The sequence below is a fragment of the Falco naumanni genome, chromosome 4, assembly GCF_017639655.2.
Source record: "Falco naumanni isolate bFalNau1 chromosome 4, bFalNau1.pat, whole genome shotgun sequence".
In the NCBI taxonomy this organism is placed as follows: domain Eukaryota; kingdom Metazoa; phylum Chordata; class Aves; order Falconiformes; family Falconidae; genus Falco; species Falco naumanni.
Window position 1 is genome coordinate 32,924,158 of NC_054057.1, and position 16,626 is coordinate 32,940,783.

At 37.0% G+C, this 16,626-nt stretch overlaps 1 protein-coding gene across 2 annotated transcripts in view; it reads left to right on the forward strand.

Moving 5' to 3' along the window:
• The window catches only part of THSD7A (thrombospondin type 1 domain containing 7A), a 288,313-nt gene that overhangs the window by 180,993 nt on the left and 90,694 nt on the right, over window positions 1-16,626 (forward strand). For both annotated transcript variants that reach the window (XM_040590314.1, XM_040590313.1), the window contains exons 7-9: window positions 1,597-1,665; window positions 5,947-6,102; window positions 8,554-8,757. In XM_040590314.1, the coding sequence (XP_040446248.1) occupies window positions 1,597-1,665; window positions 5,947-6,102; window positions 8,554-8,757 (429 nt within the window). The remainder of the gene's footprint in view (window positions 1-1,596; window positions 1,666-5,946; window positions 6,103-8,553; window positions 8,758-16,626) is intronic.

Below are 16,626 nucleotides of genomic sequence, written 5' to 3' on the forward strand. Positions count from 1 at the left end.
TGAAAAATATTGTCTTATGTGAATGATGTTTCTTAGTAAGATAGAGCATGAGAAACTGGGGCAGAAATCCCAGATTCAGTTCCTTCCTTTACTGTAAATTTCCTGTGTGTCCTTCACCTGGGTGATGCACCTTGTGGTTTGATGTGCAGATGGAGTATGTAAATTCTGGCATGTAAGCTCAATATAGAAATATGTAAAAATACGGCTAGATGTCATTCTCAGGGAATTGTTTTTATTTATTTATCTATTTGTCTATTTATTTTTCTTTTCTTGATTTGGTCAAGTTCTTAAATCACTTTCAGGACTTCAAGCCAGTATAATTTTGTGTTGTTTTTTTTTTCCCTAACTCGGAGGCAGAAGAGATTATTCCTTGTTGCTGTTACAGCTTGTACAGCATCTTAAGAAAAGAGACTAGCTTAGGAGACAAAATCTTTAATTCATTTGGTAATATATGTGCTTGAGAACAACACTTGAGTATTTTGTGTTATGTCTACTTCTGCATACTAATGTAGCACTATAGATTTAGAAATTAGTGAATTACACTAAATGCGTTTAGCTTGTTAATTAAATTTTATCCTGTTCTGTAGCTGTTTCATATGAACACATGGTATTATTAATAAATAAATATAGCCACATATTTCAGGAAAAGCAACATCATTATACAAGTCATGTGTAATACATTTAGACCAGAGCTGACCAAACCGCAGTGAGGTTTCTGCTGTGAGTTAAAGGTACTCTCAAACTTGCCATGGAGGTAGAGTTTGTGAGGAATATTAATGCTGACATGCATTTCAGCGTGACTGTTCGGATCAGTAGGATGTGACTTGTGTGCTCCATGGGCCCCACATCTGTATTTATTAAAGAAGCAGCTTTCAAGCCTCTTCATTTAATGCAAATCAGCTTCTGCCCAAGGGCTTTTAGTAAATCGCCTCTGCTGAACAAAGTTTAGATGCCCCTGCCTTGCAGTAAAGGAGTAAAACCTCCCGGCTAAGGAGAGGTAACAATAAAATCAGTGGCAGCTTACTGTTCAGAATGATGATTAGGATTTTGGTAGGCTGTGAAGTCTCGCCGGCTTAGGCAAGTGTGAAATCTGCCCTTATCAGACTGTGACAGGAATACGCGGAGCCCATCAGGAGGTAATCTCTGCAGGCCCCAGAAAGCTGATTAAAATGTAACTACTCTTTGGATGCATAAACATGAGAACAATTTTTCAAGAGCTCAAACTAAGGGTGAAGTGGGTCTTAGTTTAAAAGGGAGCTCTGGGGTGTTTCCGTATTAGGGGGCAAATTTTCAGAAGATGTGCTTCTCCACTCATTCTGCCTCTTTCTTCCCTTCCATCTTGGGTTTGGTGTGGGCAAGAGCTGTTCCCCAGGCCCTCCTAGAAGCAAGGATATCAGTGCCTCTAAAACAATACTATTTGAAAACTATGAGTAATTTAAGGATGGGAAAAAGCCCAGGGAGACACCTACCAGCTGTGGAGAAACACCTTCATTTCAGTGTGGTTTGCTGTTGGCTGTAGTGAATGCTGTCTCACTAAGGCTGCTTGGAAGACCTCCGTTCTCATATACTCACGGTGGTGTTTCCCTGTTATTTCAGAAAGTCAGTCACAGAGCAAGTCGAAGGCTAGTGCTGCACCTCTGCTATCGATCACTTTTGAAATAACAGGTAGGTAAATTAAGGCCTCTCACCTGGCCTTTCAACCAAAAGTGTCCAAAGGAGGCAACATCCCTTTCAGGGAAACTACGTTGGCTGTATGTGTATAATTAACATGTTTATATAACTCTGAAATATTTTAACTGATCTGTGCACTTTCAGTAAATTTCAGATCGCTTTGAAAGCGACAGGCCTAAACTCAAACTAACAAAGTTCATGAGCCAGCCAGGATGCTAGGACAGGTCCCTGCTCAACTCCTGAACCATTTAACAAGTGGCTGATTTTCCTCTTGATTTTGAGCACTGGGAATTGCTTCATTGCGTTCATCACAGCTGTTATTTCCAGTTCCTTTTGTAGATTTAAACACCAAGTTAGGGCTCCAGTAAGAATCTGAACTTTTAATACCTAGCTGAACCAGAATCCCTCATGGCATTTTGGTCTGTACTATCTTCTATCTGAATTCATGAATTTAGTCTTGAGGGAGTATTTGGTGTAGCAATTAGGCAGCTGACAATCAAGATTCCTGGAGGTCACTGTCATTCTGCCATTTACTTGCCACTGACTTAAATTGTTTCATCTCTGTTCACCTGTTTAACTGGTTTAGTCACGAAGTTTTTCTCAAGGTAAGCCTATGAGGAAGATTGTGTCATCTTTATCCAAGTACCTTTGAAACCGTTGATACAGAACGAGGATGGGAGGAAAGTTTCTTTATAGGCATAAATTTACCCTACATCTGCAAACGCTGGCTCATTGTCTTGTTAAACAGAGAGGAACTGCTTACAAGCATGGAGTTGTGCAGTTGATTAGAGGATCAGGTCCTGAATTATCTACTGTCTTTTGATGACAGCATCCAGCATTGTAGAGAATGGGGAAGAATATGTATTCTTTCATTGCTGGTCATAATGTGTTTTGGGCTTGGGTTTTTCTTGCTTTTTTGAGCGAGAACACTTTGGTTGAAGAAATTTGCTCCTGCTTCTTGCTGTGAAACTGGTGTGACAAATGACCACAAGGAGGAATATGAAGTTGTGTCTGCTCATACTGATGCAGCCACACACAATTTCACCCTCCTTGACAGCCTGGTTGTTGCTGGGCACTAGTTTCTTGAGGGCTTCTGAAGAAGAACAGGGAGGTTGAGACCTCAGTAAATGTAGCAAATGCTTAAGAAAACAACTGTGTTTTTTCTTTTCAGTTCTTTGTAAAATGCAGACATTCAGGAAGGTGTTTAACAAGGGTATAAAATATATTCAGCTAAAATTTCCTAATATACTAGTTGATTTTGAGGACAGAGCGATATAATCTCATTTTAGTTTTTAGATCACCACCTCAAACCTGAAATTCATTCAGAACTGAGACTAATGTTTTAGTTAGACTGAAGGAGAAAGAGATGTTATGAAAACGCATTCACTTTTCTTTCCATTTTTGGCCCAAAATTTGGTCAAACTCCACACAGAGCTTGTACTATTACACACAATCTAATCAGCATTTAGCATCACTTCCAAGGAATAAAGAATCTTCATTGCTGCCACAAGAGAGTCTGAAAGAACAGAAGTAAGACAAGGTTTTAAACTGTAAATTTCTGCATCCAGCATAATTTTCTTTGAAAGCATCTTTGCTAAATAATGAACAGCAAAAGATGAGCTTATTTATACTTTTTTGATGCTGAAAGAAATCCAGTCAAATCAACAGGAGCAAGATGTTCATAAGATACTCAGGCAACAATAAGTTTTCTTATTTTACTGTCATCTCAAAGAAAGAATTCTGAGTAATCCTGGGTGAAATACACTCTGAGTGTTTGATGGTGAAAACACTTTTTAATAATCTGGAATATAATTTGCCAGTCCTGTCCTACTGTTGATTTTTTTTTTTTTTGTTTTGATTTAAAAGCAATATATAACAGATCTGGTAGCAGACATTTGTACATCACTTATGTTCTAAGAACACCATTTCAAAAATATTTTAGCATATTGAGAAATTTATTGATAGCACTTACCTGTCCCCAAAGCACTTCTTCCTTCCCCTACACTCTGGTGAGTGATGGAAAAGGCAGATATTTTCAGACGGTGTTTTCATGATAAGTTTATTTAACAACATTTGCTGACAAGACCTGGAGCTCTTACTGGTACCTTCAAAAAAAAAAAATAGAAATAGCATTCCTGTTACTTAAGTAACCCTCTTTAAAGCCAAACACAGTCACATTTCCTCATATTTTACAGTTTCAGGACCATCACAAATTTAGCTTGAAGCTAAATGAATTTTTACAGTAGCAGTAATACCTTCTATTAGCATACTCTTAAAAAAAAAATCTGGTTGTGATATGGAACATCTGGGATATGAAAATCATCTATTTAAAGCTTCCTGATGAAAGGTCTTTGTTATTTTCCTGAGTAACATCCAATGAACTATTGTGATGGTAAGTGCTTTTACCCTGATGCAGGCTGGAGATGAAGCACAGCATTCCTCAGAACACTTTCTCTGTTCCCTGAAGCAAGGCTGCATCTCAGGGGTGTAATTGACCCTTAATTTCCACTGTCTCACTTGGGTAATTCCCCGATTAAATCAAGGTTAAAAAAGTATGGTTAGCAATTACTTACTCTTTTTCTTTTTATTATTAGGAACTATTCAATACAAATTCAATTACAGGCAAATTATGTTTATGTATATCCATGTTTTACACAAGATATGCATATTATGTAGATTATTATGCATGTTAGGTGCGCACGTCAAACTTACTGTAAAATTTAATGTTCTGTCATAAAATTTAATTCTGACATAGCATTATGCAAATGTTGGAATATTTGTTGCTGTATTATTTTGTGTTGAGAGATTGGTGAGCTGGAGGCAGTAAGGTTAAATGACTATCTGCCATCTTCATGCCTTCGTTATGTGGAGCAACATAGTGTAAAACTGTGACAAAGGAGGCAACACTGGAAACCAGAATAGGGTGATGATTTGCCATTTCCTTTTCCCCTTAAAAAGTAGACAATTGAACGCTTTTTCTGTAACTGGAAAGATCATCTACTTAGAAAGCCTAAATGGAAAGACACACACATATCTACAAATGAGACCATACCTTAACAACCTGATGTTTACTTTTACGACGTATCTGTGGTTAGTGATCTCATTTTTCAGAAGGAAATTTTGTCATATTCTGAACTTCTTTCAGAATATGTTTCACCAGAGAGCTCTTTCCATCAAAATAGACTATTTGTAGTGGTGGCAGAAAATTAATGAGGTAATTTTCCTGTGAAAGAATGCTGAGGGAGTAGGATGAGAGTGTTTTAAGTTAAGGAATTGCATGTTTCTTCAATCAATCAAAATGAATAAATATGTCAGGCTTCACTTTGCCTTATAGCAGTTATTCTCTTAGTGTAATATTTTTTTCGAGTCCTATGTTATGAAAGAGAATTAAAATCTTGCTTGTAATGAAATGGTACGTTTTGGTTTAGAGTTCTGTGCCTTACTCTGGCACCTATTATAGTTGTCTCATTATTTGTGTAACCTGGGAATTTAAAAGAAATAAAGTATGGAAGAAAACGGGTGATTTTAGCCTGTTCCAGGGCTTATTGATCCTTAAAGTACAGAAGAATCTGCCTTCACATGTGTCTTTATAGATTAATAATTCTTTAATGAAAAAATACCAATTGTCTTTTGCAGAGTTTTAATTAATTTAAATATATTTTACATATATATTTTTAATTTATGGAAACCATATATGTATTCAAAACAAAACCTTTCTTGAACTAAAGCAGCTAATGCAAAAATCTTATTGCTGACTCTGCACTTGAAGGTCTTTAGAGTAACAGAAAAAACAAAATTTCATCCTAATTTTAACTGTGTTTCTGGTTATAGCTTAAAAATAATCTTCTAAATATTAATTAACCAGGCTTTTGAAGTTATAGTATCATATAAGAGCAAAGGGATTTATACAGCTTTTTTTTCAGTTTCTTAGGTGAAGACATACTCAAATAAGACAGCAGGACATCAATTTACATGGAGTGCAATGTGAACAACAATTGTAGTAACATAATCTATTCATTAAATGAAAGGCCTAGGTCCATGAGGGTGCTCCAATATCTGCAGTCTTCCTGACTCCACATAATCGGATTTGGCTCTGTTCATGCAGAGAGTAAACTGACTTCTGTTTCATTTTTTCTAGACAGGCATTTTTCCATCACTTCATCAGATTAAAATGATGAGATAGCAGCCTTTCAGAATGAAGGGATGTTTTGTCTTCTTAGAGCTGAGGATTGTGACCACTGACACATAAGAAATGTGTTGACTTTGTTTTGACAGCCTCGAGGCCAGTGGACCGTAAGCTGTGTACGGGACCTCTTCCCAGCACCTCCCAGCTGTGCCATATCCCCTGTCCTACAGAGTGTGAGACCTCATCGTGGTCAGCCTGGGGACCATGCACATATGAAAGCTGTGATGACCCTCAGGCCAAGAAGGGTATATAAAAATTCAATGAAGGCTTTTAATGGCAATTATTTTGTATTTCTGAGTCATTAGGCAGTTCTGGCTACACAGGCATACTAAATTTTGTACCAAACTCTGAGCATCCAAAAAAACCTCATTGAATTAGGACTATATTTATCATAATTGGTTCATCAAATCTGGGAAATACGTAGGCTGTTTAGTAGATTTTCAAGGTCAATTTGGATTGTTACAGGCCAATTCTGGTTTCAAACCTTCCTCTTAAACTGGAAGGGATACTGTTTCTATATGTGTATATATGGCACTTTCTTCAAAGGAGGACAGAAACAGCCTTTGAGATGCATAGAGTTCAAGTAATTCAAAGCTTTACAGTTCAGTAATAGCTTAAGAATTTAGCAGTCGGCATTAAAACATGGTCTGGCAAAGAGCTGGGACCATTTACAGTTGATGTGTTACACTGTTTTACTGACGACATATGTGCTGGTTTCAATTTTCACATTTTACAGTTTATTCCTATGCAGAACAGATTGCAGTAACCTGACATAAAAATAAGAAGGCATGAAATAGGAAAACAAGAATACAGTGACAGGGACCTCATGTAAGAAGTCAGCAGGTTTCTGGCTGTGAATGAGAAAAAGTGGCCTGGTCATTGCTGCAACATGATTATCTGACAAAAGTTGAGAACACAGGCTTGGTTCCTTGATCGAAAACACTCATAAGAAAGGGCAGCCGCATATGTCCAGAGGAGGAAACTGTAATTACCACGTTAGCTTAGCTGCTTCTTCCTGGTATACTGCTCACTACATTTCAGTGTGGGCAGCAGTAATGCAAGTTTTACAATGATGTCTCACAGTAATGTGACCCAACCTTGAATCAATTCAAGAAGGAAAAAGCAGTTCTGTAAGCCTATTGGATTAGGTCTCCTCTGAATACAGCTGTCAAGTAGTCTGCTATTTCTGTTGCTGTTCCATCACTGAAAGTTCTACTACATTTTCAGGGTAATGTCTAGGTTTGTGAGACTGATTTGGATGCCTGCCTAATGTAGTTTACACAAGTCCTTTATTCCTGCACACGAGCTGGGATCTTTTCTCAACTGCTAATGTTTTCATCTAACCTGAACATTCTTATATTTCATAATTGCATTGACAGTTTGTCTGAGACGTTGTTGTACAGACACTCCCAGTTTTAGCAGTAAGTCTCTACATATTTCAGCAGTAGCCCTTTACTGTGGATCGTTTGACTTCTTTGTTGCAGTAGACACTGAAGTTCCATCTTTTTGTAGTTATATCAGCCTTTTGTGGCAGGCTCTGTAAATCATTTGGACATAATTTGGCTGACCTTTTCAATTTAGAAAAAATCAATTAAAGGTACACGGAAATGTATTTTTAAAGTTATATTTATTATAATTGAATTAAGAGGCATGTCTTCAAACAAAGAATCAATTCTTGCACATACGTGTTTGAAAAGTCACTCCTGTTTAGTTTGTGCCCTGATAGAAATTAGAGAGTTATATGTAGTATTTTATAAAAATACCTGTTTATTACTAACCTGTCTGAATATTGCAATAAAACAAAAAAGACTGTGAAGAGATGTTAAAAGAAACAAACTCTTGCCAAAGTTAAAACATTCTGGTTAGGTATATCAGAAACTATAGAAAATCATTACATGAGAAACTATTTCCTGAATCCATTCAGTTTGGTTGTTCTGACTGAAGATTTCGTCTGGATTTCTCAACATGCCATCCTGAAAGTGAGAGAGAGGGTTGCTCTTAGAGGCAGACAACCTGGCAGATGACACACTATATAAAGGCCCATCAGTTTCTTTGATCCAAAATGAACTTAGGTAGTCTTAAGGAAATTTATAAACGTTTGCAAGGGAATATTGTGATGTTAATTACTGAAAATTTGTTCTAGGACTTATTTGGTTTATCCCTGTGGCCTGGCCTTTTCTGGCAATGTAGGGGTGGGGTTGGTGGTTTTTGTTTGTTGGTTGTTGGGTTTTTTTTTTTTGGGGGGGGGGGGGGGGGAGGGGGGTGTTTATAAACTGATTTCACTTGATAATCCCTCCCTGTTGGAAGATCCCTCAGAAGAAAGCAAACAACATATTTGAAAAATTGCAACCCAGTGATCTAGTCAAGAGTTGTTAGATGAGATGGATCCACAAGAGTGATGCACAGGAAATGACTCCTGCCTCCCTCCTGGAGTACCTATGACTAGGATAAACAGGGGTTTTAAGGCAAAGCTTACTGAATAAGCTCAAAACTTCTGATGCTTTTGTTAAGTTTTACCTCTCTTCTTTAATGAGGAGTTCTACCCAGCTGTCTAAAATGCAGTGTTGTACTGTTTGTGTTATCTTTTACACAGAAGAGAAACAGAACTGTTCACTCAGGTGTAGCTAGATAAAAATCTCTTCTCTGCATTTTAGAACTGATTTATTCTGCCCTTTGTATTTTCATGGACATTTCAGGCTTTAAACTAAGGAAACGGCGCATCACCAATGAGCCTACAGGAGGAACGGGAAACTGCCCTCACCTGCTGGAAGCCATCCCTTGTGAAGAGCCCTCCTGCTATGACTGGAGGATCGTGGGGCTGGAGGAGTGCATTCCCGACAATGAGAAGCCATGTGGCCCTGGTACGCAGGTTCCTGTCGTCGTCTGCATCAACAGTGATGGTAAGATGCTTCTTCCCACAGTTCACACTGAGTAGAGTAAAGATGCTAAAGTGTAGTCCAGAAGGCTAGCAGTCTTTATGTTTCTCAGTCCTTAAGACCAAGCTGTCTGCAGCTGTCTAGAGAGGTTGTATTTTAGTATTGGTTAGGAAAGATAGGCGCTCTAGTTGCTCTAGGATCAAGCTCCTTCAACTACACACCACAGGTTTTCAAAGGTTCCTAAAGAGACCTTGAGAAAAGTAAACAGAAAACAGCTGTTGTTTTTCAGTAGGTCAGTCTCAAGGCTGCAGTGCCTTGACTGAATTCCCTGATGTAATCCCACTAACAAAGCTGATCCTCTGAGTCCAGAACCAAATAAAGTGTGACTACAGTAAGACACATTGCAGTAAGTATAGCTGGGAGAAAAATAATAATGTGTTTATTAAAAAGCATGGTATGATGTGCGTTGTGGAGCTGGTTTGACAGTCCAAGCTGTCTTGCTTCTTCAAAAGGTCAAAAAAAACCACAAACCATTATTCAATTATCCCCTGTGAGAGAAAACAGATTTTGCATGACATAGTCATAAAAGCCAATTTTGAAAGCTGATTACAAAATACTTTAATCTACAATGATTCATGAATTACTGTTGCGAGAATATTCCTTATTCATTACTAATATTAGCAGCATATAAATTGAAATAATTGTACTGACTACAGTGTAGTTATGCTAAGAGACTTCTAACTCCCTACAGAGGATTAAGTAAGAGGACACTATGATGAGTGTTTATACAGCTGCCCAAAATATTTTGTAATTAAATTGATCAGAAGTAATAAGAACTGATTATAGCGAAATTTAAATCTAGAGCTTTCATGCTGAAGAATTTGGGTCATAATTGAGTTTTGGGGCTCAAATTCAAAACTTTAGTTAGAGTGTAGTTTTATTTTTCTGCATACATGTAAGAAAACTGGTAACCATTTTTATAGCTCAGAAGGAGATTAGCCTAGAATTACAATGTTGAATCTACCGCATATTATTTCCCTATCTCAAAAAATTTCCCTTCACTGTGTAATAATTTATTTGCAACAATACTGAAACTCTCAGAAATTTTGTCTGTATACATTTGTCTGTATACATGTATACATGAAAAATTATCTTTCCCTCATAAATGAAAGTGTTTCCTAAATAGTTCTGTATTTCTCTCTCTTTTTTTTTTTTTCATAATAGAAAAAAAATCTGTAAAACAAAAACCGTGGGTTTTAGCTTTACTAGATTTTGGCTAGTGTGGCTTACCTTTGGTTTTGAGGAGTGGTATTTGCTCTCATGTCAACTTATTACTTACTAAACTGTATTATAGACATTTATATTAACTACAATTTATTGTAACCCTAATGCATTTGGAGTATGCTATTGAGCTACTAAACTTTGACTTATCTTTTATGTATATGGTATTTTTTATTTTTCTGTTTCAAACTCACAGGATTAGCTCTTTGCACTGCATGAGCTTTGGTGTTGGCCAAATTTCACTTGATTAACTTTTTAAACTCCCAGTATTAATCTTTGTCTTTCTGAATTACATGTCATTATATGTTGCTGTAATTATACGGCATTATACATTGCCTTCATCAGCAATTTGTCCCAGAAGGAGTGAAAAGTCAGGCTTTAGCTATGTGCCTTTCAGTCTTGAAGATTGAAGAGGTGTGGGTGCAGCTTCAAAGAAAGGAGGAAACAAATTGCAATTATGGTCTGTTTTGCAAAGATCTAGTCACCCACAAAGATATGTGTTCAATATATTTTGAGAGAATGCAAAAGCAACAGAGAGCAATGTAATGGATTGCCTCGGCTCTTCCTTGAAATCCCTTCCTTCCCTTAATAAACAGTCTTCTGTTATTAGTGACATTATTGGTCACCAGTAATGTCAAATGGCTTTTGCTTAGGTCTCTCCTGAGAAAGATTAGCATGATACAGTAGAAGCAAATGAAGTGTGAAGTAAGGACCCACCAGCCTCAGCAGTCTCTCCCTCTGTGCTAACTCTCTCAGGCATCTTACTTTGCCTCCCACAGCACCAACCCACTGAAGGTCCTGTAGGCAACTCTTAAATTCTCTAAACACAGACAGCCACCTCTTCCCAAGTAGCTCCTGTCTATTACTCTGGCCTCCTAGCCTGGCACAGGATACCTCTGGTACCCTACTTCACCAAACACTTGTTGTGGACACCCAGATTCTGCTCTGCAAAATGTAGGAGAGCAGCACTTTGCAGTCAGGCAGGTTTTGCATCAAGCCTCACAGCTGCAAGGTAGTTTCCAGTAAAATAAGTTTGGAGAATTCTACTGTTCCGTTGTCTAAACATCATGGTTTATATTAATCATCATATGAAATCTATGATATTCAATATTCTTTGAGCCCTTCTTGGACAGGACTACATTGTCAGTTAAAGACTATGGTTCAATTAACAGGACATGTAATTTGTATAATAATCATGCATTGCTATGATTTTGATCTAAAGGGGAATTTTATTCAATTTTACAGGTAAAAATGACTGTGAAGGGAAACAGTGCGTTGAAAGCATTAATTACAGCCTAAGTTTGCTCTGTTACTTAAACGGAACTAATCTTTGCTTAACAATACTTTCAGATTTATTTTTTTGTTGTTGTTGTTGTTCAGATGAATTAATTAGCCAATCTTAAATCAGTGCCTGGATAGGAGAGATTGGATCCAAGGGACTTAACTGTATTAAAACAAAAGTGTATTTTCCCCTTGGCTTCTGCTTTATAAAATGAAAAGGGCTGGTGGTGTAATTTTCAGAATAAGCATTGTACTGTAAATATACTGCTTTAACATGAGATAACCCCAACACTGATGAATATCTTCTCTTTCTGTGGACTGTCGTATCATTCTATATGTTTAAAGCATAATTAGTTGGAATAACATGTCTTGAACTGGGTGTTTTACTTCACAATTAGAATCAAGTAGCCGTTTGTGAGATTGTTTTGTATAATTGGATTGAGCTTCTCTCTTCAATTTGGTGTAAAGATAAGAGTCATTACAGCCTTTGAGACAATAGCAAACAATAGATTATCCTCCTGTGTTGTTGCTGGAAGCCTATGATTGTCATTCTCTTTCCACAGCGGATTGCAGTAATCAGAATTTTCATTCAGGCTGAAAAAAAATATGACAGTCAGTACCCCAGGTTGTCATTGCAGAGACTGTAATGAATTTTGATGTATTTTATTATATAAATTGAACTTCAGCCTTTTACTGTGGAAAGAACCTTTTCAGAATAAATATTCTTAGTCAGCCTTCCAGGAAATTTTACAAAGAAGGTTCTTTAGGGAAAAAAAACCCTCCTTTCAGTTATGGAAACTCCAAGATTGGACAGAAGCTGATCAGAATTCCTCCATCATATACATAATTTTCGTAATTACAGTTGTGTGGCTAACGTTCCATGCTACCGATTAACTTTTGCTAATGTATCATGGTTTAACCGGGTGGGCAGCTAAACACCATGCAACCACTCGCTCACTCCCCCCACCCCCAGTGGGATGCAGGGGGAGAATCGGGGGGGGGGGAAATAATCTGTGGGTTGAGATAAAGACAGTTTAATAGGACATAAATGGAAGGGAAAATAACAATAACCATAATAATAATAGAATTAGAATATAGAAAATGTGATGCACAGTATAATTGCTCACCAGCTGCTGACCAATGCCCAGCCCGTTCCTAAGCAGTGGCCCCCAGCCAGCTTTTGCCCTAGTTTATATACTGAGTATGATGTCATATGGTATGGAATATCCCTTTGGCCAATTTGGGTCACCTGTCCCAGCTGTGTCTCCTCCCATCTTCTTGTGCCACTCAGCCTCCTTGCTGGTGGGGTGGGGTGAGAAGGAGAAAAGTCCCTGACTTAGTGTAAACGCTGCTTAGCAACAGCTAAAACATCAGTTTACAAAATTATCAGTTAACAAAATTATTCTCTTCCTAAATCTAAAACATAGCACTGTACCAGCCACTAGGAAGAAAAATAACTATCCCAGCTGAAACCAGGACATAATGATAAATTACTTTTTTAAAAATAAATTGTAATTCATCTGAGTTTTTTATAATTATATATGTAATATATATAAGACATACTTGCATGCATGCATACACACAGGTATGTGCATATTATCTATTATTAATTTCTTTAATGCAGGTCAGAAGAGTGATTTTACAACAGATTAATTTGCTCTATTGCTCTATAGCTATGTCAATCTATGAAGAATACAATTTCAAAAATATTTTGGTATTATTTAAAGACAATCTATAGTAGGAAAGCTGGCCACTTCTCCACTGTGTAACACAGAGGTCCTCAAACTACGGCCCGCGGGCCGGATACGGCCCCCCAGTATCTCAGTCTCAGTCCTCAGTCCGGCCCCTGGTATCTACAGAACGCCCCTCCCCCCCTCCCCCGCCGGGGGTTGGGGGGGGAAACCAAGCAGCCGCAGATGACTGCCTGCCACTTCATCCGTACGCCGGCCCCCTGGTTAAAAAGTTTGAAGACCCCTGGTGTAACAGATGCATTAGTGCTATTCATATGTGAATAGGGCAAAATAATTTCTGACATAAAAATCTGCAATATTAACTATTGCTGAAAATGCTTACTAAATGCTGGTTCGTTCCTTATGGGTTTTTAGGCTTTTATCTTTGTGCTGAGCTCTGTAGCACAGGTACTAGCAGTGGCTGTGGTTACAGTAGTGTGCTTCTGATCCTCAGATGATAGGCTGAAATTACTTGCTCATTTCGTAGGAGCATGTAAATAATAAATTGGCTTACAGCCTTTATAATACACTAGGCTTTGTACCACTGCATGTGTTACTTTGGATAAAACAGATCTCACTTTTGAAGGGCAAATGTCTTCTGGACCTTGTTGAAGCTCACTAATTGTTGTGTTACAGTTAGCTCCACAGAGGAAAGGAATGGACTTATTGCCATCTCCTGCCTCACAGCTGTGAGAGATGACTAGCCTTAGAAGAGGGAGCCATGGCAACAGCATGGCTCTTCGTGTATATGCAAATTCCTGCAACTCTTTGAAGTAGCAAAATTGTTCCTGAAGTTGTCTAGGCAGAGATGTGTGCTGATGTGGCTGAGTGCTACAAGTTCTCTTCTGGCACCTGGATGAACGCGGGCGACATGGGTCTGGTCTTCCTGGGACTGGAGCGCAAATTCAAACTGCCGGTGACATCAGTATATTCAGATGTAGATGGGGGTGTACCCTGTTTGCAGTATTGGGGGACAAAACAATGGTGCTGGTAGTTAATTAAAAGATATAGAAGGTACACGAGTCTGCTTTATTAAGACACTCAGATACAAACATTTCAAACCGATTAGTTTAGCTACTTTGTAGGGAGTGGCTCAAACATTGTACTGTCCAAAATGGAACAATGTACATTTCCTTACCTGTTTTTATTCTCAGCTGGTATGACTGTCTGAAGACACCATGATTCAGCTATGTGACAATCCTATAGGTTTTAATTCTTTTACTGTTTTTATCTAGACTTAGAAATATTAATTCAGAAATATTTCTTGTATTTTTATTGAATTTTGCTTTGTAGAACAGCTTGTAAGACTTCTTCATGTAGTTTACATTTCCTTCTATAGTTTCCTGATCAACATCTGTATTTTGTTTCTTAATTTTTAGCTTGTAGCTTTACATCTTCTTACAATAGGCATCTAATTAAATATATAGAATAAACATCAGGAAAACCAGTTTGGCTGGTTTAAAAATTGCCTATTTTGCGTATCTATGGTTTGATTCAAATATATGCTAAATAAGGAGCTGCTGGTCTTCATTAATTTTCATAATGGGAAACAATAAGAGAATCAATGGAAGCTTTACAGGTGTGCCCAGGTATAGAGAGTCTACTTCTGTCCTTTCTATTGTGTGGCTATATGCATTGAATGAAGAAACCATCAGACTGGTTGGATTTTATAATGATTATTTTAAAAGAAAATACTTTGTGTTACTTTATGACTTAGTTCTTTAAAAAGAATGAAGAACCAGATTTTTATTTGAATTACATTGATTTATTGAGTCAATCCTGTAAGAGAACCTGGATCAAAATCTGGCCAATGCTCAGCAGTCAATTAGTAGAAAAATACAGTAGCTAATGACAGTTTCTTTCAGCGCATACTGCCTTATGCTTACAGGAACTTTGTTATATAGGCATTAGTCATCATTTCCCAATATTAATTTTCTAGCTAACGTCATTACAGAATTGATTTGAACTGTTCTTTTCTGCCTGACAGCTTTTTGGCTGACCATCTCAGGGATTTAAATCAAATGTAAGATACATACTTTGTTCTTCACTGTAAACACATAGGATATGAAATTTATAACTTGGTCCTTTCTTTAATTAGTCTGGTTACATAAAAACTATTGAATATGTTTACTGGATGTTTGTTATATGTAAAAACTGAGGGTAAAATACGGTCAGTTTAAAGGACCTTGAAACTGATACTCTCAGGCCATTATGTTTCAGAGCACTGGATTTTTAAGGCATTTCTTTTTAACAGGATTTATTTAATTTAGTATAAAAGAATGTAAGAAAAAATTAGTGCACACTACTGCTTAAACTTGCATTTCAGTTCTCAGGAAGTTTGATAATTGGTAATTCTTTTATTAATAAAAACTCACATTTAATACGTCACACCAATTCCTTTTTGTCTCTTCTTGCTAGTAGGAAAGTGTACATATCCCTATCAAGTTCCATGTAAGAACGGGTGCTTTTAGTGTTTGTATAACATGAAGAGATTTCATTATATGGGATGACTTAAATACATCACTTGCTTTGTTGATGTCTTTAATAGTTGGCCTGGAATGTGATGCAATGATTTCAATTAAAGGGATAAGAAAAACAAAACCAAAGTTTCATCTACATAGTGCAATAAGCAATTATCACTTAGGACAGTGCAGTAGACCCTTGTTTCCAATGTATTGTATGTTTTTGAAGGCAGAGTTGCACTTGGTATGTACAATGCCTACAGAGACATTATTGTTCATAAAGAATATAATTAAGTTAAAAATAAGTGGGCCAACTTTACCAACATCTTTTTCTTGTGTCATAGATCAGAATTTGACTGGCTAGTCAGATGAGTTTGCTGAGTTTTGGCAGGTTTACTTCTCAAATGTACTATAACACCTTTGCAGAGAAGTTGTACTGGTGTATTTAAAATTTATTAGACATCTAGGAGTAGAAGTTGCCTTAAGTGGGAAACACACATTTTTAAAATATAACACAAATAGTGCAATTATGTGTTTCATATGATGCATGCTCCTAGTAACCTGCTTTTTTTTTTTTTTTGATGGCAGAACCAGATGAAAAAGTAGGATACTGCAAGAACTGCTTGTAATAGCAGAAGGTAAATTAATAGAGGAGATTTTGATGCATAATTTTTGATTTACATAGCAGCCTGCAAAGCAGGAACCCACCAAGCCTCATCATAGTAAGAATACAGAGAAAGATAATTGTAGATCCATTTCAAAATAATTGGGTTTTTTTTAGGAAGGTCAGTTTAATGTTTTACAGTCTTTCCATTTGTTACTTCAAATTACAGTTATGAAACAAGAAGAAAAAGGGGGTTATGGACTTACGAATTGATTATGAAACTGGATTTACAGACCCAGTATTGAACTTCTTTGGTTTTGGATTTGTGTGTCATGTGTTAACTCCCTAGAACAGACTCAGAAAATACTTTAAATATTTTTGCAAAACATGCTCAGAAGAGATAATGTTACATTTAATAATGTTATATATAATGATAATGTTACATAGTTATAAATTAAGTACTACTTTCTTGGAAGACTATATTACACAGTACTAATCAATCTTTATGATAAAATATTCTAAGACAGTATTCTCT